This window comes from Lipomyces doorenjongii (assembly GCF_038497915.1).
Source record: "Lipomyces doorenjongii strain NRRL Y-27504 unplaced genomic scaffold V1508scaffold_12, whole genome shotgun sequence".
Classification (NCBI taxonomy): Eukaryota; Fungi; Ascomycota; class Lipomycetes; order Lipomycetales; family Lipomycetaceae; genus Lipomyces; species Lipomyces doorenjongii.
The window spans coordinates 1-17,774 of NW_027118079.1; the positions used below are offsets into that span (position 1 = coordinate 1).

General features: G+C 44.5%; 6 protein-coding genes across 6 annotated transcripts; 4 read left to right on the forward strand and 2 right to left on the reverse strand.

Annotated features, from left to right (window-relative positions):
• The first annotated feature begins 1,098 nt into the window (after positions 1–1,098).
• V1508DRAFT_38852 (Thiolase, N-terminal domain-containing protein) lies at positions 1,099–2,837 on the forward strand. The gene is made up of 3 exons (XM_066937868.1): positions 1,099–1,468; positions 1,521–2,636; positions 2,716–2,837. The coding sequence occupies exons 1-2, from the start codon at positions 1,351–1,353 to the stop codon at positions 2,594–2,596; spliced, it is 1,194 nt and encodes a 397-aa protein (XP_066797126.1). The 5' UTR covers positions 1,099–1,350; the 3' UTR covers positions 2,597–2,636; positions 2,716–2,837.
• A 1,102-nt stretch (positions 2,838–3,939) lies between these two features.
• On the forward strand, positions 3,940–5,946 carry V1508DRAFT_460557 (uncharacterized protein). Its single transcript, XM_066942772.1, has 2 exons — positions 3,940–4,316; positions 4,362–5,946. Exons 1-2 carry the CDS (start codon positions 4,224–4,226, stop codon positions 5,505–5,507), a joined length of 1,239 nt encoding a protein of 412 aa, XP_066797127.1. The 5' UTR covers positions 3,940–4,223; the 3' UTR covers positions 5,508–5,946.
• Positions 5,947–7,265: 1,319 nt separating this feature from the next.
• On the reverse strand, positions 7,266–10,549 carry V1508DRAFT_413239 (uncharacterized protein). The gene is made up of 7 exons (XM_066939748.1): positions 9,397–10,549; positions 9,024–9,340; positions 8,886–8,958; positions 8,601–8,834; positions 7,933–8,521; positions 7,754–7,868; positions 7,266–7,681 (listed from the first exon to the last, which is right to left on the reverse strand). The coding sequence occupies exons 1-7, from the start codon at positions 10,435–10,437 to the stop codon at positions 7,567–7,569; spliced, it is 2,484 nt and encodes an 827-aa protein (XP_066797128.1). The 5' UTR covers positions 10,438–10,549; the 3' UTR covers positions 7,266–7,566.
• A 118-nt stretch (positions 10,550–10,667) lies between these two features.
• On the forward strand, positions 10,668–13,130 carry V1508DRAFT_413240 (TIP-1 family-domain-containing protein). The gene is made up of 7 exons (XM_066939749.1): positions 10,668–10,816; positions 10,881–11,128; positions 11,181–11,369; positions 11,421–11,664; positions 11,717–12,074; positions 12,127–12,533; positions 12,584–13,130. The coding sequence occupies exons 1-7, from the start codon at positions 10,703–10,705 to the stop codon at positions 12,971–12,973; spliced, it is 1,950 nt and encodes a 649-aa protein (XP_066797129.1). The 5' UTR covers positions 10,668–10,702; the 3' UTR covers positions 12,974–13,130.
• Positions 13,131–13,388: 258 nt separating this feature from the next.
• V1508DRAFT_396114 (uncharacterized protein) lies at positions 13,389–13,738 on the reverse strand (the record flags this gene model as incomplete). Its single annotated transcript, XM_066938084.1, has 3 exons — positions 13,389–13,495; positions 13,555–13,639; positions 13,697–13,738. The coding sequence occupies 3 exons, from the start codon at positions 13,736–13,738 to the stop codon at positions 13,389–13,391; spliced, it is 234 nt and encodes a 77-aa protein (XP_066797130.1).
• A 246-nt stretch (positions 13,739–13,984) lies between these two features.
• Positions 13,985–17,522, forward strand: V1508DRAFT_454564 (P-loop containing nucleoside triphosphate hydrolase protein). The gene is made up of 7 exons (XM_066942583.1): positions 13,985–14,149; positions 14,203–14,366; positions 14,436–15,162; positions 15,218–15,342; positions 15,393–15,547; positions 15,601–15,795; positions 15,847–17,522. The coding sequence occupies exons 1-7, from the start codon at positions 14,127–14,129 to the stop codon at positions 17,359–17,361; spliced, it is 2,904 nt and encodes a 967-aa protein (XP_066797131.1). The 5' UTR covers positions 13,985–14,126; the 3' UTR covers positions 17,362–17,522.
• Positions 17,523–17,774: the final 252 nt, after the last annotated feature.

Consider the following 17,774-nt stretch of genomic DNA (forward strand, 5'->3'; position numbering starts at 1 on the left):
TGTCGGTTTGAGTGCGACCGCGATGTCAATGGTGCACGAAATATTCTGGTGCGTTGGATGACAGTAGATCGGACAGTAGACAAATATCTACACAGGAACGTTCGATCGTGTAGATGGTCCATACTGCAATCCACCGGCACTTGAGAGCCGTCACACTTTTACTTGGTAATTGTCGTGGCGCGCGTTGAGGCTCGCTTCCTTCTCGGGTTTTCCCCGAGTTGCATGACCCTAGTCTAACAATGAGTGAGTAGATATAATCAAAAACCTATCAGAGTTGCTTATAGTGGTATCTAAATTACTTTTATTCGTAAATTAGTTATTAGTAATATTCGTAGTTTTTCAGGACAACTACAATATGAAATCACGTTTCCCTGGTCTGCCCCCACTCATAAACTGCCCTCAACAATATCAACTTTCTCATCGTTACGGGGCTCAACGAGTGCCACCGCAAACCTGCAAGATCTCTCCTTGTGTTCGACGGCCACCTCAGAGCCTCAGAGCAGGAATAGCTAAATAAATCTCTTGCTGCGGCTGCCATCTGGGGCATCTCATCCTGATGCAGTCGCCACCATTCGACGAGCCAGACTCTTTCCATCGTCACCACGTCATTGACCATGACTACCTCACTGGCAAAATAACGGTCAGAATAAGACGCGTCATGATTGGCTGCATTAAAGTTTGACGAGTAGTTATCACAGCGTCTTAACAAAAGTACGAATAATATTCGTAAAGTTATTCGTATTCGACGCTCGCAATCTTATTCGTTGCGAATAACGCAAAATTCTGCGAATACGAATATCGAATACGAATAAGGCAAAATTCTATTCGTTACACCCCTACGTGCTTATAGACAAAAATAACACAGTACTAATATTCAAACCGATGCGGCCTTCTTTGATGCATATCATTACAGCCTGATATAACGATAGCTACTGTAATTTGATCCTTTGGTGTTGGGGTCTGCGTGCTGTGATATACGCTTACGGACTTATCCAAGCTAGCCACAGTGCTGAATTCTACCGAACATCCCCGTGCTGACAGCGACGCGCGCCAGAAATTACCCGCGAATATCTCAGTGACGACAAAACTCCGCGTCAACGCAGAAGACCGCCAGCAGCCCCCGAGTAATTCTGACGCGCCGCACGCGAGTCGAATGACCAGATTATAATCATTTTTACCGCGCAGCAGGAGTCCACTTTCACACACACGCATAATTGGCTATATATATCTACCGCATATTCCTTGATCTCAAAACTTACAATTCGCTGGAGAACCCATAGTTTGGATTACTTCATTTAGTTCCAACCTCGCTTTCTGAAGTTTCAACATATCTCATATAATACATTCACAATGGTTGCCAACCAGAACGAAGTTTATATTGTCTCCGTTGCCCGTTCTCCAATCGGTAGCTTACTAGGCAGCTTGTCTTCGCTGTCTGCGACCGATCTCGGTGCGCACGCTGTCAAGGGTAGGTTTTCCTGATGTTTACATACTCTCAGGGTTAATCTAAAATAACCAAGCTGCTCTTGCGAAGGTTCCCCAATTGGAGCCGTCTGCCGTTGAAGAGATTTACTTTGGAAACGTCATGAGCGCAAACGTGGGACAGGCACCTGCTCGACAGGTTGCTCTTAAGGCTGGTCTCGGTGAGCACGTCGTTGCAGCTACAATCAATAAGGTCTGCGCCTCCGGCATGAAAGCCTTCATCTTTGGTGCTCAGACAATTATAACCGGAAATGCTGATATCGTCGTTGTTGGGGGTACTGAATCCATGAGCAACGTCCCTCACTACGTTTCTGTGCGGAATGGTATCAAGTACGGTGGTGGCCAATTGATTGACGGTCTCCAGCGTGACGGTCTCCAGGACGCATACGACAACAAGTTTATGGGAGATGCTGCCGAGGTGTGTGCTGAGACTCATGATATTACTCGGGAGGACCAGGATAACTTTGCCATTGAGAGTTACACCCGAGCACAGAAGGCTCACAAAGAGGGCAAATTCGCAGCCGAAATTGCTCCAGTTGAGATCCCTGGTTTCCGTGGCAAGCCTGGCAAGATGATTAGCGTCGATGAAGAGGCTAACAACTTGAATGTCGAGAAGTTGAAGGCTGCTCGCACTGTGTTCAAGAAAGACGGCACCGTTACAGCTCCGAATGCTTCTCCCCTTAATGACGGTGCCGCTGCGATTATACTCGCTTCTGCTAGCAAGGTTGCAGAGCTCGGGTTGACACCGATCGCTAAGCTCCGAGGATGGGGTGAAGCCGCCCAGGCTCCGGTCAAGTTCACCACTTCTCCCGCTCTGGCCGTCCCGAAGGCTCTCAAACACGCCAGCCTCGAGCTCTCTGACGTTGACTTCTTCGAATTCAACGAGGCATTCTCTGTTGTCGGCTGCGCTAATTCGAAGATTCTCGGCCTTTCGTCTGATAAAGTAAATGTATACGGTGGAGCTGTTGCTCTTGGACACCCGCTCGGCTGTTCTGGTGCTCGTGTTATTGTCACTCTTTCTTCAGTTTTGAAACAGGAGGGCGGAAAAATTGGCGTTGCCGCAATCTGCAATGGTGGTGGCGGCGCTAGTGCTGTTGTAATTGAGGTTTTGTAGGAAGATGCCGTTCTTAGTGGATCGAGAAAATTGCAGCGATGTTTGTGTGCACGCTTTTGCGATCGCAGGGATCGGAAGTCTTATATATATATTGTAGGATATGGGCTAATTGCATGAAGGCTTAGAGATCAATGGTTAATCAATCATATATTGATGTATTGTATTGCTAGTGAGTATATAATTGTTAAAATGGATTAGGGCGTCGTCTTCGCCAAAGGGATATTTGAAATATGAGAGATTGAGGAAGACGTCGAGTATCGTCATAACCAAGCAAGATTCTGACGACAGCATGCATTTGAACGATGACATAGTGTCTTCTATGGTATTAATCTCTTCCGTGTCACGAGTACCTCAGTGCCTGAGAAAACTGAGAGACAACGTATAGTATTTGTTCAAGCTACGATGATTTGGGTGCAGTACACCAGCTTCGTTTTTAGTGCAGACTTCCTTTCTGCCGCACAACGGCACAATCGGCGGCTTGCGTTACGTAGATCGATATTAATTGTGCTACGCTTGGCACTCGTTAAATCTCATGCAATTTCCATACAAATAGTAAGATCGCATCAGTATAATTTGCAAAGAGCACTAGTGTTGACTGGATGACTATCAGATACTACAGTGCGCAAGTCCTAGGAGAGTGCAATAATGGGCCGTCAAAGTCATCTAAAATTGAGTAGTTTACTTGTCAGATGAAGGTTTCCTGTTCTGATGACGGCTTTGCCGTTGCCTGGCGAGGTGACAGCTAGCAGCGCTAGAATTTTTGACGGTACGTGGTTAGCATAGCGGATTAGCCAATGCTCTTCAATAAGTTCCATCAACGAGGTCACATAACTTTCCAGATGGTGTATGCTCTCTTATGATCACTACTACTTGGCCTACGGGAACATATCTGATGCAATATATAATTCTGATCTAACTGCTTGTGTAACTGCTTCACCACTATGATCAATCATATCCACTGTGAGCTGATTGTGGCGGTCCGCGAAAACACGATTGAGAGCACCATGTTTTGGCGTAACTATATCGATCCTATGCAATAGTCAGTGATATATGACCAGTGACAACTTTGGCAAGGAAAAGAAAGTTAGGAAGCCTGAAGCACCAAAGCCTTTTTATCTGCGTTCCTTAAACGCGTGAGCACTTAGGGCTGCACGTGGCTATAATGGTTCTGTCACTTTATAAGATGATAACGCGACCTAAAAGTTGAAATTTTAGATGACAAGTTGGTCACCGCCCTTGGTTTGGCGACGCAAGAGGTGCTGCACGTAAGCTCTTCTGGTGCGAAACCTGCGTCCCTGCGGCTCAAATTTCCACATCATGAAGCTAAATCCACGGTGCGAACAACCCCGGAATAAAGTTCATGCAGCAGGTTAACATCGTTTTCGGACTGTGCAGCTGCCTCCCGGCTGTCGTCTTTGCAGTGCTTCCTCGTCGCCAGTTCCTCTCCACTAGCTGACGCCCTGTGCCCGTTTCCTCTTCCATTTCGTTGCGCGTCGGTTTTCTGGTCGTCGTCCTATCTTGCATCCTGGTGCTCGTCGTTTACCAACTTCGTCCTGCCATTGCCTTGGCTACTACTTCGTGCTAAAGCAACGTTCGCGTGGATCAGTCCAGTAAAGTCTCGTCAAACATGTCGGGGATCGTTAGGAAGCCCAATTCTGTGAAGAAGTTGGTCATATGTGTAGCAGTTGCTTCTGTTATTCTGTTCATGTCCGCTGCAAAGGTACGCGTTAATGAACTTGTAACTGAAAATTCTAACTCTCTATAGGACAAGACTTTAAGAGAGTCTGCAACAGTTATAGCCGCCTCTGCTCGAGATAAGCTCTCTAGCAGTGTTATTGTGACAAACGAGAATCTCAGCACAATGCCTATCCCTGCGTCGCAGTCGGTTCTCACCACTGAGCATCCCATAGTGAACGGAAAGCAGTTGGAGCTTGAGTTTCTTATACCGTTGACTTCCAGCCATTTCAACTTCTGCCGATCGTTGTATACTGCCTTGATCAATGACTATCCGAAGCCCACACTTATCAACTGGGGCAAAGTCTATGCCGATGCTCCTCAGGCCCGTGTAAGAAAGATCAATGGTATAGATGAATATCTACATCGAATGAAACCTGACCAGTACGCTCTAATTATGGATGGCTTCGACGTCTGGTACCAGCTTCCGTACCATGACTTGGTCTCTCACTTCCTCGAGTTAACCGAGCCGGAGGGGTACGATATTGCTGTCTTCGGTGCAGACAAAAAGTGTTGGCCCAACGAGCTAAGCTCCCCAGCATGTATTAACATCCCCGAATCTACACTTCCGATTAACTCTTACGGACCTTGGACTGACGGCCGGCAGCCTGTCCTGAACCCGAGGGAAAAGTTCAACTACAATCGCCCAAGATGGTTGAACTCTGGCAACATGATCGGCCCGGTGTCCATTCTCCGAGAAATTTACGACCGCGCAAACTATTCTATCTCTCATGCTCCTCCAGAAGAGGTATACTCTGACCAGATGTATATTGCTGAGGTGTATGGACAGCAAGATCTGAATATGACCGTCGATTACAAGTCCGAACTCTTCCAAACAATGACTTTCTCTCATGCGGACGTAATGTTTGTGCAGGATGATCTCTTCACATATCCACGGAAATCACCCTCACGACGCCGTATGCTCGCCTTCAACAAGGTTTCGGGCGCTCTTCCCCCCGTATTGCACTTCAATGGTCCGAAGAAGGCCATGGATACTTGGTGGCCACAGATGTGGTGGTCGCGCGAGCGCGATAATCCAGACGTCGTCGCGATGAGCCAGAAGGTGTATCAATCTGGCGGTGCCTACACCATTGATGGCGAATTCTTGTCTTGGAATGACCTCTGTGGCGAGGCCGATGTTCATAATCCACCACCATGGAAGCCAGAGAACCCATAATCTTGCATTCTTGTATTATTGGAAGCAAAAAAGTTCATTTGTGGGCCGTCCACAATATCTATATTCATATTTGCATATATCTATTGTTGGACCCTTATAGTTTTTCTTTTTGGGAATTTCGTCTTATATCTCTATTTCTATAGATCTTTAATAATTTAGGGTCATGTTGGCTTATGGCTTCTGGGCATGTATTAGTGTTTTGTACTCATCTCTTATTGCAAATGGTGTCTTTTATCGTCTGACTTGTCTCATCTGCGTCACATATAATAAGTATGCCGTGTTCATGACTTGGCCGTGTGTTTCGTATTGCTTTTTTTCGTCATGCCATGTGGGTTTGCTTTTTTGCTTGTCATAGTATAGTTCTATTAATATCTCATATTGCAGTATTGGTAATGCTAGTTTCGTGATGATTATCACTTCTATACCTTATCTCACTCGCAGGGTCTTGAGCAACTGTATATTCAATTGCTTTAGGTGCTGAATTGGAGTACATCAATCAGCAGCATAATGCCTTGTTAATTGAGTCATTAGCAAACCTTCGGCGGGCTATTACAACTGTCAATGCAACCAAAATGAAGCCTAAGTACTAATTGCTTAAACACATAAGCTTCCGTCTTTTTGTTATTTTATAGTATTGACGTCTCTGCGTCGTCTGAAGGACTTCTTGAACCTAGCCGCAGTATATGCGGCGTAATAAGCATACATACTTGTACGTATGACAGAATATATATGACCGCTCCAAGTTACAGGCGAGACTATATACGACCGCTATTAACCCGAACAGGATAATAGTGAAAAAGGAAGGACTTGATGCTGTTTTTTGAATTAATATAGGCTCTAGATGTCTCTTTATATTTATTAGTTCCGACACAGTTCATTCTGCTTCTCTTACTATTCATTGCTTCTGCACAGCGGCATATTCTTTAGCATTTATCATCTCAGCTTCGTGGCTAGCTATGCCACGAATAATTTTCACGGTCTCTCGAATCTTAGTTCAATGCGACGGAGTTCAACTAGCTGACCGAATTTTCTAATTATCTACCTCAACCCCACTGGTCTTCCAACAGCCTGTTTTCCAACACTGAGTTATGGCAGCATACCTGATAGGCATTATATTCTGCATTAAAATCATTCTTGACTGTCCTATTTTAATGCTGCCAAATGGCTGATATCAGTCCTATGACCGAGATGTTCAGATCCTTCAACCAGTTCGTGCACAGACTAAAAGACCATGGAACACAGACTTTTCCATGAAGCTGAGAGGATAGACCATTCTCTTTCTGGCTTCCCCGAAGAGGTTTACTGAGCGATTTATACATAATGTGTTAGAGTTAAACAATGCTAACAAACTGTCAGCCTGAACAATCGTATCCCAATTGTTCATTCGAACCAGCACTAGTATTAATCAGAGTCCTGAGGAAGAGAAGCATCACATTTTCCATCAAATTTAACAAAGCACACCGTACAACAAGATGACACTCCCGTCTCTAATCTCCATCGAAAAACTTCATCATATCGGCTTCGATCTACGTCTTCTAGCGTGCTTGGCTATATTTTGTCAAACTTCTATGCGGATATATCTCCTATTCACGGATTTCGTGAATGAACACTTTTATCAATTATCAGAATTATAACCATAACTTTATTAGCATGGGACTCCTGGCGCCAGTCGCAATAACACGACCGTGCAGCTCAGGTAGTTTGAGAACAAACTACCGAACAAAGAACAAAGAGGACGTGATGAAATGACTGATGGATGTGATTAGTTGATCTGTACGTCTCTACCGATAATTGCATAGCCTGACATTTGTTTACATGTTGACCGTATGTTACTCACAATTGCTAAACTTTATCGCCACCAAGTTTTCATTAAATCAGTCTATAACTCTGTATTTTATAGTGCTGTTATATTATAATACATGTGTTGGTTAACACTCCTCGTGTTATTCCTGTGATATTAAATAATCGATAAAGCTTGATATTTCCGCTACTCTTACTCAACAGGATGAGATCAAATTCGAGCCCATCACACAGATACATATACATATAGTATGCTTATCTAATAGAACTCTTCGTGCAAATGATCTTGGTCCTCGGTACCCCTGGATTGCTGCCGTTGGTATAGCTCTGCTAGGAAAGCTGGACTACTCGCTTCTTCGATGCCTTTGTCATCTCTGTATTCACAGTACCGATTAACCTGAGTACAGAACGAGATATAAAATCTATTAATATCCAATGCTGCTTACCTCTTCCTAATAAATCTTGGAAACCTAATACTTAATCCGCGATCTGATATGATTCCCTGTGCGGCAGTGTACACAGGACTTAAAGTAACGTCCGCAAATTTAATCTCCCAGACTTCTACAAATAAATATTGTATGTTAGAAATTGTGCATGCTGGATTCCACGAACAAAACTAATTTACCCTGTGGCACCCAGAAGTACTCTGGCGTGAGCGGTGTTTCAAAATCAGCCGGCTTCAGTCGCGTGACGTTAATGGTTCCCTCGTCATATTTGGCTTTAATCTCTTTATACATCGCATCCGTAAATCCGGTCATGCATTTACACACAGCTTGAAAGACTCCTGTATCCGGATCACGAATCGCCAAGAGTACTGGTGACCAGAAATTCGACTTTCGTCCGTTTCCATACCATCCACCTATTGGCACTAAGTCTAGCGAATCTGCCGCGGAATCGTAATCTTTCTTCACCTTCAGCCAGGACTCACGTCGAAGATCAGGTGTATACGTAGATAGCAGGGACTTGGTTCGCCTAGTGGAGGTGGTGGTGGTGGTGGTGGTCGTCGTCGTCGTCGTCGTGGTAATGGAGTCCAGTAATTTCACCATTATTCCTTCACATTTGGATTCGATTGATGAATGAAAGAAGGTAGATATGGCGTCTTGATCAAGAGGGGTAGCATCAATACTTTCAGCGTATGCGAATTTATTTGGAACGGGAGCAAACGAACTACGCAGAAGATCCCGCCGTGTTCGAAATGGAACGTCCAATAAAGACTACAAACAAAAACTTATGTTAGATCCGACTTATGCCGCCTCTAACTCCGTAAATCTTTCACTCGCAAGTCGTACGTACCTCTCCATTCAGATACATTAGGTCGAAAGCGAATAAACAAACGGTCACAGATATACTGTCTATCTGTACGCCTTTACGACCCCGATTTGACAGACTCTGAAATGAACCCAATGCACCCGTGACTTCGTTGACGGCGACTATTTCGCCTTCCAGAATGAAGGATCTTGTGTTGTCCAAAATAACCCTGTGGGATCGCAACACGTGAACAATATCAGGATACTTGTCTGTCATGAGCTATTATTTTTAGTAATCAGTCCCTATGGAGTGAAAGTAAAGGAACCTTACTTCGAGATGCCGACTGAAAATTGAGATCTTCCCGCTCTCATCATAGTGGATCTGTGCTCGCTGACCGTCGTATCTAACAAAGTATGTCAGCTTCCAAATTCATCTAATCCTTCGCATAGCACTACCAATGTCACATACTTGAATTCGCAAGCAAATTCAGTGTTCTCATTCCCAATCTTTACCAACATTTCAGACATGTCCTTAGTAATACTGCCCAGCATGGGTAAAATTGGTATGTGTAGCGTCATAGGACATGACTCTGCCAACTTTTCAACACTAGACACCAACAACCCAGCTATAATATCGTTATAATTAGGATGTCGTGCGTAGCACTGACGTACGATTTCTTCTGCTTTTTGGAGCTTATCTTGAGCACAGTCAGAGCCATATTCAGTAAATGCGAAAGCTCTAGCAAGAGCTGTCAGCATTGTTGTCCGAACGGCACCTATTCTCAGCTTGAGAGTCCATAGTCAGTATTCCACATAACAATAACATACAGGACTGTTCATACGTGTTGCACGAAAGTTCGCGTGAGATATCTGACTTCCTCGCCCCTACTTCTGATAAGAAGTTTTTCCACCAGCTTCTGTTTCAGCTCCTGGCTTTTGTTCCCCTTTGCGACCGCTATTTGCAATAGCGTGTCGTATACACCTTTGATGCTCAATCGCGGAGGATCTACAAGTGTACGGACGGACACCTTTGCCTCGAATGCGACATCACCTATATCTCCGTGCTTATCATACAAGCTCTTTAGTGCTGGCGCTGATATTCCCGAGACAGTCTTTAAAGCTTTCGATAATATAGATCCACCAATACCCAGTTCTAAGGCGGTGTAGGGTGGGCCAATGGAATTTGTGGACAGCCATACAGCAGACTTGATAGCTGATTGGTCCAGTAGCATAAGTAGGCGTATGAAGTTGGTGAGACCATTGATGATCTTAATTCGCGATCTAGTGGCATCCACTTGGGTAAACATGTGCGTCAGTAGAAAGTACGGGGCGGGGACCAAGCTCTTCAAAGCAGCCAGATGCTCAATAGGATCAAATTCAGGAGGGCTAACGATAAAGTCAATAGCCGCGATCGACTCGTAGGGTGCTGCCGTAGATTTCAACGCAACCTCTTGGGCGGGTGACGGCGGCCGGACCCCACAGTCGACAGTCTCAATCGACATATCACTCTCGGATACCTTTAGCGTATCGCCTTCGGAATTAGATACTACAGTATTATCAAATATAGTAGTCTGTTCCGGATTCTGTACGAGCTGCCTGGCAGTATTGCTTTGATTGCGCTCGTGATACTCCGCGTCGAATTGAGCCTGCAATTTCCTCGCCAGTTCTTCGTCCGCGATTTCATTGCCATTTTCAGATTTCTGCTGAGATGGCTCCCATATTCCAGCTGTATGATCAACCTGTGAATTATTCAATGATCGATTGGCAAAAAAAAAGTCCAGCGTTCTCGTTGAGCCTGGTGATGAGGCGGGCGTTGCTGCTGTCGCGTTATTCCTGATGCGCTTTGGAGTCCCACTACCGCCATCTGGTGTCCGTTTGGGCATATTTCAATGTCGTCGCGTTTGCTTGAGATGCCATTCAAACTCTACGTCGCGTATATCTGCCTGACCTTTTTCGGTATGGCAACTAGGCGGCCGCGATGATAAAGGGTGGAGGGGTGGGCAGAGATGAAAGTAGACATTTCGGCGGGATCAGGGGTTGAATTAAAGTTTGGCGACTTCTCTGACGCAACGAAGGTGCAGTGCCGGCGGGCACATTACTCGTTGAGAGTGCACAGATGATCACAGACTAGAAGACTAAGCAATTGATATGGGGTCAGTAACAGAATATATCAATGAAAAGCTCCCCAGAGTCGACACCCTGGGAGATCTCGATAACCTCATTTCCAGTTTAGAAGATCAGCAGGCCGCACTGAATACTCAGGCATGTTCTCCACGTCTACGTATATTCTGGCAAATAGTTCTGGAATATGCTAATTCTCAACTAGATCCAGGATATTCAAACGAAGATTAACTCTGAGCACGATGCGTTATTTTCCTCTTCTGAAGCGATAGTTAAGAGAGTGGCTGAATTCAGAACAACCCATGGAATGCTGAAGGATAAGCTGATCAATGCCAGTTATTATCGGTCGCGACCGAAGTTTATGGACGATCTACAAGGGCTGGTTGCGGAATTGGAGAAATTCGAAATAGCTAGAAATTATTTTGTAGTCCTCGATGAAGTTCGGAGCATAAGGTGAGCACCAGAGGCCGCAACTAGTATATGTTTGTTATTGATTTAGCTATAGCGAGTCCGCGAAAACAGAGATCCTGGACGATCCAGATTTAGCACTCCGGAAGCACAATGAGCTGGTAAAGATTGTGGATCATGTATGCGAGCAAAGTCGCGAAGCAGAGGACTCCGTTATTCATCTTGTCGACTTCTTATGCAAGTCAAAGGATTTTCTTTGGTTTGAATTGCGGGAACGACTTGCGACGTAAGTTCTGTCTGCAAACGCGTCACTGTATGGTCCAACTAAATTTATTAGTGAATTCCGTGCCTCACTGGACAGAATTGGCTGGCCGAGACGCGTGTCGCTTGAAGTGAACTTCGAAGAATTCAGCCGAACTTTCAACAAACTTCTGCTGTTTCAGTTTTACAATGTATCTCAGCAAGCACGTGAAAGTAAAGCACCCGATTTGATTATCGCTCTTGAAATTCTCGCAAAACCTCTTGATTTGCGATTCCGATATCATTTCGAAGGAAATCGAGAAACAAATAAAGTCGACCGAGTAAGTCACCGGTGGAATGATTAGTTAACAGTGATTCATAACCTCTTTTTAGCCCGAGTGGTTTTTCTCACACTTTATATCAACTGTCGAAGACCACGAACAATTTATGGAAACTATTGTTCAAGGGATCCTAGAGCAGTCGCCTTACATATCGCATCGGGAAGCTCTTCATGAGCTCATTTACGCATATCTGCCGTCAGTTCAACGAAAACTCAAGACACTCGTTCCAGTGGTCATGCATGAACCTCAACTGTTCAGTCATTTAATGCTCGAGACAATGAAATTTGACGACCATCTTCGCGACACCTATCTTTTTGCACCGTATGGTCAAGAAGAGTGGGCTGGCATTACTGGTGATATCATGTCGAAGCCAGAATGGTTTGAGGCCTGGCTATTGGTTGAGAAAGAATGTCCGTGTACTTTCCGCTATTGCTATAGATTCTTCCTGTTAACTTCATTTAGTTGCTTTGACTAGATATCAGGAAATTATCACAACCCCAGATGCTTGGGTTATCGACTTCGACTCAGTTGGCGAAATCGAGTCCAAACCGACGAAGTCAGCATTACGATTACGTGACCTACTGGAAACCGTCAGTGAGCGTTACAAACCGCTGAAGTCGTTTGTTCACCGTATTCGATTTTTGATGGACATTCAGATTGCGATTCTCGACAGTTACCACAATAGAATATCTTCGTCATTAGATGCGTTCGAGTCATTGACCTCGTCGATTGTCCGAGCGGTGTCCGGTGTCCACGAGGAGGAACGAAAGAAAATGGTAGATGGACTGGCTGGAGTTGAGAGATTATGTCGTGCGTACGGAAGCGCATATGCGATTCGAGACGCTCTGACTGATTGGGGCGATGACATCGTATGTATTTGTTGTATTGTAAGTGAGAATATTGTACTGATGGATATTAGTTCTTCCTTGAGCTCTACGAGGAGTTAAACCGAAGAGCGTCACAAAATAAACTGAGCAAGATTCCGAAGGAACTCGAAGGAATATCATCTAAGCTTCCAGACGCACTTGAAGAGGACGGAACGATATTCGACGAAATTATCAAGGCATATGATGCTTTACGGACTCGAGCTGAGAATTTGATTATCAAGCATCTGTCGCGCGAAGTACAGAAAGCTTACAAGACCGACAGTGCCTTCCGACAATCAGTCAAGTCTAAAGATGGCTTGGTAGCGGATTTGTTTAACTCATCTGCACCTATTGCAGAAATGCTTGCATTCCTTTCCAAAGCCTTATCGCAGACGTCGTTTGCGAAAGTTTCTAGAGCTTTGTATCGCTCTTTTAACATCTAGCACGTGCCATTGTATGACGAACTAATGTACGATAGCTGACGAACATTGGAATGTAATATTCGCATGTACGAAAACTACTTGTAAGTCAGTCACACTCCAAATAGCTATGACCAAATTGATAGTTTACTGGCTTCGCACTTGCAAATTTTATCTTCCCACTTAATGAGAGCCAAGAAGAGTGGAATATTCTCCTCTCAACCCAATTTGAATGGGTGATTGCCAGTGTAATGTAATATCTGCATTCCCTATCATTCACAATGATTATAACACCTATATACATATTAATTACTTCCAAGCTCAATGCAAACCGGATTTGGAAAAGCCAATTGAACGCCTAACAATGATGTATTCTCCAATGCCTACTGTCCTCGTAAAGAGATCCCCCAAACTCAGTAAAATTCGCAGCAAATCTCATTTAGGATTTAGGCAGTTTGCCTCGCGCTGCCTGCTTTATTTCATCAAGCAATATCTGACCCAATTTTAATGCTTTGCTGACTTTATCATTCTGCGTCGTGTTGGCCTCTGTAAAACTGTTAAATTCATGCCACCTCGAGCGAGGTATTTAGACAGATGATCCATACTTAAATTCTGAGTAAAACTTGGAACGTCATGTACATTCCGATGAATCGCACGGACAGCTTGATGAAAGCTCTCACTCTCAAGTAGCTGTACAGAAGTTAGTACATACTTATGCTGGATGCTAGAAATAAGATCCAATCCCACCTTCTGCGTTAAGTATTTCTGTAACAACATTCTCCACGGCATGATCAATCGTTGACTCAAGATTACGACCTCTGGAGGAGACGTACTTGATATATTGAAAGCCGGACCTATGACGAATATTAAAAGAAGATAAATCTTGCTTGACTGTAGTTGGCTGCTAATCGAATGAACTCGAATGAACCAGCAAACCATGTGACCAAGATTTCATTTCTTTGCATAAGGGTTTTGTGCTACTGATGCGACATTCCTACTGCGCCACACACCCCAGCCTCACCATCACGGCGACAAGAAAAATATCCAAAATCCAATTGCTTGTGTAGTACGAATCGAGTGCTCATTTATAGGCTCGTTTACAACTCGATCAGTTGTACGTGCCCGGAGTACATTTTGTATATATACATTTGTAATTGCGCTTTAGTTAATAGTCGGCATGGATGACAGTTTATATGACGAGTAAGATGATTGTTGAGTAGTATCTTAAACGCTTTAAGTTAACAATCTACAAGATTCGGAAACTTCATCGGTGACGCTGAAGATTCCGATGCCGAGTCGCAAGATCAACACGAGCAAGAAGAGGATCAGTACAATGAGCGAGCGTACCTCAATGAGGACGATGGATATTCAGAGCGCGAAAGTTATGCTGGACAAGAACATATAATGGAAATTGACAGTAAGTTTCGATGGGCACGACTAATAGGGAGACTTTACGTGGTGTTGGAACCTGTCTAATTATATATAGATGAGCCTACAACTGCCGTTGTGCTTCATGAAGACAAGCAGTATTATCCTACAGCTGAAGAAGTTTACGGTCCAGATGTTGAAGCCATGGTTCAGGAAGAGGATACACAACCGCTATCGGAGCCCATAATTGCGCCAATTAAGGTGAAAAAGTTCGCGGTCGAAGAAGCTGATTTACCGGGAGTCACATTTTCTCGAGAATTTATGATGGACCTCATGAACTTTCCTGAACAGATAAGAAACGTTGCTATAGCCGGACACTTGCATCACGGAAAAACAGCTTTAATGGATATGCTGATTCAAGAGACTCACGATGTCAAGGATTTCACTGGGAAGCGGCTCGGTGAACAGATTCGATATACCGATACGCATTTGCTGGAACGGGACAGAGGTGTCAGTATCAAGTGTTCGCCGATGACACTACTTCTGCCAAATGGAAAGGGAAAGTCACACTTGTTCAATATTGTTGATACTCCTGGACATGTTAACTTTGTCGATGAAGTTGCGTCTGCCTTTAGGCTTGTTGATGGTGTGGTAGTGGTAGTGGATGTCGTGGAAGGAGTCATGGTTAACACCGAGCAAATCATTCGGCATGCCATATCAGAACGTTTACCTTTAGTTCTGGTAGTGAACAAGGTAGACCGACTGATTTTGGAGCTCAAGTTACCTCCAGCGGACGCATTCTATAAGATACGATACTGTATTGAGCAAGTGAATAAGACTATAAGGTACGGTATAGTTTTTGAGAATGTGCTTGTCCTTGCATATTAATTAAGCTTTCAGAAAATTTATGCCAGCCTCAGATATTTGGTTGTCGCCAGAGAAAGGCAATGTGTGCTTTGCGTCGACCAGCCTTGGATTCTGCTTCAGCCTCAAGTCGTTTGCCCAGATGTATAGTGCCGTCTACGGTAAGTGTGCCAATTGACTATCAATGGAGCCAATTTCTGACGATTACCAGGTGGTGTCAACGTAGATGATTTTGCTTTAAGACTATGGGGAGATATTTACTTCAATGCTTCCACTAGAAAGTTCACTCGACGTGGTCTGGAGGCTCACAATAAGCGGACATTCGTGTATTTCATCCTAGAACCTCTGTACAAACTGATCGGGCACGTAAGTTATATGGTATGCTTTACATACGTGAATGCACCTCTGATGACTGTCAGACACTCGGTGAAAGTACGGACAGTACTAAGAAGACTCTCGGCGGATTTGGCATATACTTGACGCCTTCACAATACAAACTGGATCCAAAACCTCTTTTGAAGTTAGTCTGCCAGAAATTTTTCGGGTTATCAACGGGCTTTGTGGATATGATATTGGACCATGTCCCATCACCGGCAGACAATGCGTCGACCAAGGTTCGTGAGACTTCGTTTACTCTTTGATTGTTAGGGACTAAGCCGTGCTAGATCGAAACGACGTATACGGGACCACTGGATTCAGAACTCGCAGGGTCGCTACTCAAATGTGACCAGGACGGGCCGTTAGTAGTACATATCACGAAGCTCTTCAACTCGACTGACGCCACAGAATTCTACAGCTTTGGCCGGATATTGAGTGGAACCCTACGAAGTGGACAACAGATTCGCGTTCTCGGTGAAGGTTACTCCCTGGATGATGAGGAAGACATGGTGCATGCTACAATCACTGACATGTGGATACCAGAAGCCCGGTATAAGATACCAATTTCTGGTGTGCCGGCTGGAAATTGGGTACTAATTGCCGGAATCGACATGTCTATAGTGAAGACTGCTACAGTCGTATCACGGAACTTAGCGGACGACGCGTACATTTTCAAACCAATCAATCACTTTACGCCATCGGTATTTAAAGTTGCTGTTGAACCAGTTAATCCTTCAGAGCTTCCTAAGATGCTTGACGGCCTGCGAAAAGTGAACAAGAGCTACCCGCTGTTACAAACAAAGGTTGAAGAGTCTGGAGAACATATAATTCTGGGCACGGGAGAGCTGTATATGGACTGTGTTCTGCACGACCTTCGTCGGTTATATTCAGAAATTGAGATCAAAGTTTCAGATCCTGTGACGCGGTTTTGTGAGACCGTTGTGGATCAATCGTCCATCAAGCCATATGGTGAAACACCAAATAAGAAGAACAGAATTTCGATTATTGCAGAACCGCTTGATCCTGGCATTAGTGAAGATATCGAGAATGGAAAAGTGAGTATCGAATGGCCAGTTCGGAAGATTGGAAAGTTTTTCCAAGAGCAATATGAATGGGATGCACTTGCGTCCCGATCCATTTGGGCCTTTGGACCTGAAGATACTGGACCAAATATTCTATTGGACGACACATTGCCAAATGAAGTCGATAAGAAGTTGCTCAACTCAATTCGTGAGTCAGTCAAGCAGGGATTCCAATGGGCAGTCCGCGAGGGTCCATTGTGCGAAGAGCCGATCCGCAATACGAAGTTTCGTATCATGGATGTGGAACTGGCCAGTGAGCCTATTTATCGTGGTGGCGGCCAAATTATTCCTACGGCTCGTCGAGTGTGTTACTCATCGTTCATGACTGCATCACCTAGATTAATGGAGCCGCTGTATTCTGTCTTTGTGACTGGACCGGCAGAATGCTCTGCGGCACTGTACACTGTTCTTCAGAGGAGACGAGGATACGTTCTTAAGGAGGACCAAATTGCGGGCACACCGTTATTACATATTGAAGGACGTATCCCAGTGATCGATTCATTCGGATTTGAGACTGATCTACGAGTGGCCACTCAGGGCCAGGCGATGTGCTCGCTAGTGTTCGAAAAGTGGCAAGTCGTTCCTGGTGATCCCTTAGATAAGGACATGATTATCCCACCTCTTCAGTCGGCAAGCGGGCAGGCGCTTGCTAGAGACTTTGTTCTAAAGACGAGGAGGAGGAAGGGTTTGAGTGAAGAACCTACGTTTTATTCAATGTAGGACTTGTATAACAGCATTAAAACTTTAGCCTTTGGAATAGCACAGTTGTTATATTTGTATAATATCAGGGTGTGATATATGACAGCTAAAATAAATATCAGCTTATTTAGTCGACCTAATAAGTATATGTAATAGACCATGGACGATCAATAAAAATGTACTAAATTAAGCTATTCCATATCGCAACAAGAGAGCAGTCGTGAGTTGACAGTACTTCAGGGTTACTGCACACGGCAGCACCCAACTCGCTATCTATTGCCTACGGGCTGCTGAATTGCAATCATCGGTTGGACTCAATCTGGTATCAACCCAGGGTCGCTGCACAATAATAGATAATGTTCGGTCGGCCGGCTTTACCATTCACGAGATCGTCAAGGATTGCCTCACGAATATATCGCCCTCATCCAACTTCA

Bases quoted from the DNA above. Each gene is read 5' to 3' on its own strand.
- V1508DRAFT_413239 (XM_066939748.1), bottom strand. From the start codon at position 10,437: ATGCCCAAACGGACACCAGATGGCGGTAGTGGGACTCCAAAGCGCATC. The intron at 8,959-9,023 runs GTATGTGACATT...ATACTTTGTTAG, and splicing joins GAATTTGCTTGCGAATTCAA to ATACGACGGTCAGCGAGCAC. The intron at 7,682-7,753 runs GTAAGCAGCATT...CTGTGAATACAG, and splicing joins CCAAGATTTATTAGGAAGAG to AGATGACAAAGGCATCGAAG.
- V1508DRAFT_460557 (XM_066942772.1), top strand. From the start codon at position 4,224: ATGTCGGGGATCGTTAGGAAGCCCAATTCTGTGAAGAAGTTGGTCATA. The intron at 4,317-4,361 runs GTACGCGTTAAT...AACTCTCTATAG, and splicing joins TGTTCATGTCCGCTGCAAAG to GACAAGACTTTAAGAGAGTC.
- V1508DRAFT_38852 (XM_066937868.1), top strand. From the start codon at position 1,351: ATGGTTGCCAACCAGAACGAAGTTTATATTGTCTCCGTTGCCCGTTCT. The intron at 1,469-1,520 runs GTAGGTTTTCCT...AAAATAACCAAG, and splicing joins CGGTGCGCACGCTGTCAAGG to CTGCTCTTGCGAAGGTTCCC.
- V1508DRAFT_413240 (XM_066939749.1), top strand. From the start codon at position 10,703: ATGGGGTCAGTAACAGAATATATCAATGAAAAGCTCCCCAGAGTCGAC. The intron at 10,817-10,880 runs GCATGTTCTCCA...ATTCTCAACTAG, and splicing joins AGGCCGCACTGAATACTCAG to ATCCAGGATATTCAAACGAA. The intron at 11,665-11,716 runs GTAAGTCACCGG...ACCTCTTTTTAG, and splicing joins AAACAAATAAAGTCGACCGA to CCCGAGTGGTTTTTCTCACA.
- V1508DRAFT_454564 (XM_066942583.1), top strand. From the start codon at position 14,127: ATGGATGACAGTTTATATGACGA. The intron at 14,367-14,435 runs GTAAGTTTCGAT...AATTATATATAG, and splicing joins ACATATAATGGAAATTGACA to ATGAGCCTACAACTGCCGTT. The intron at 15,796-15,846 runs GTTCGTGAGACT...AAGCCGTGCTAG, and splicing joins CAGACAATGCGTCGACCAAG to ATCGAAACGACGTATACGGG.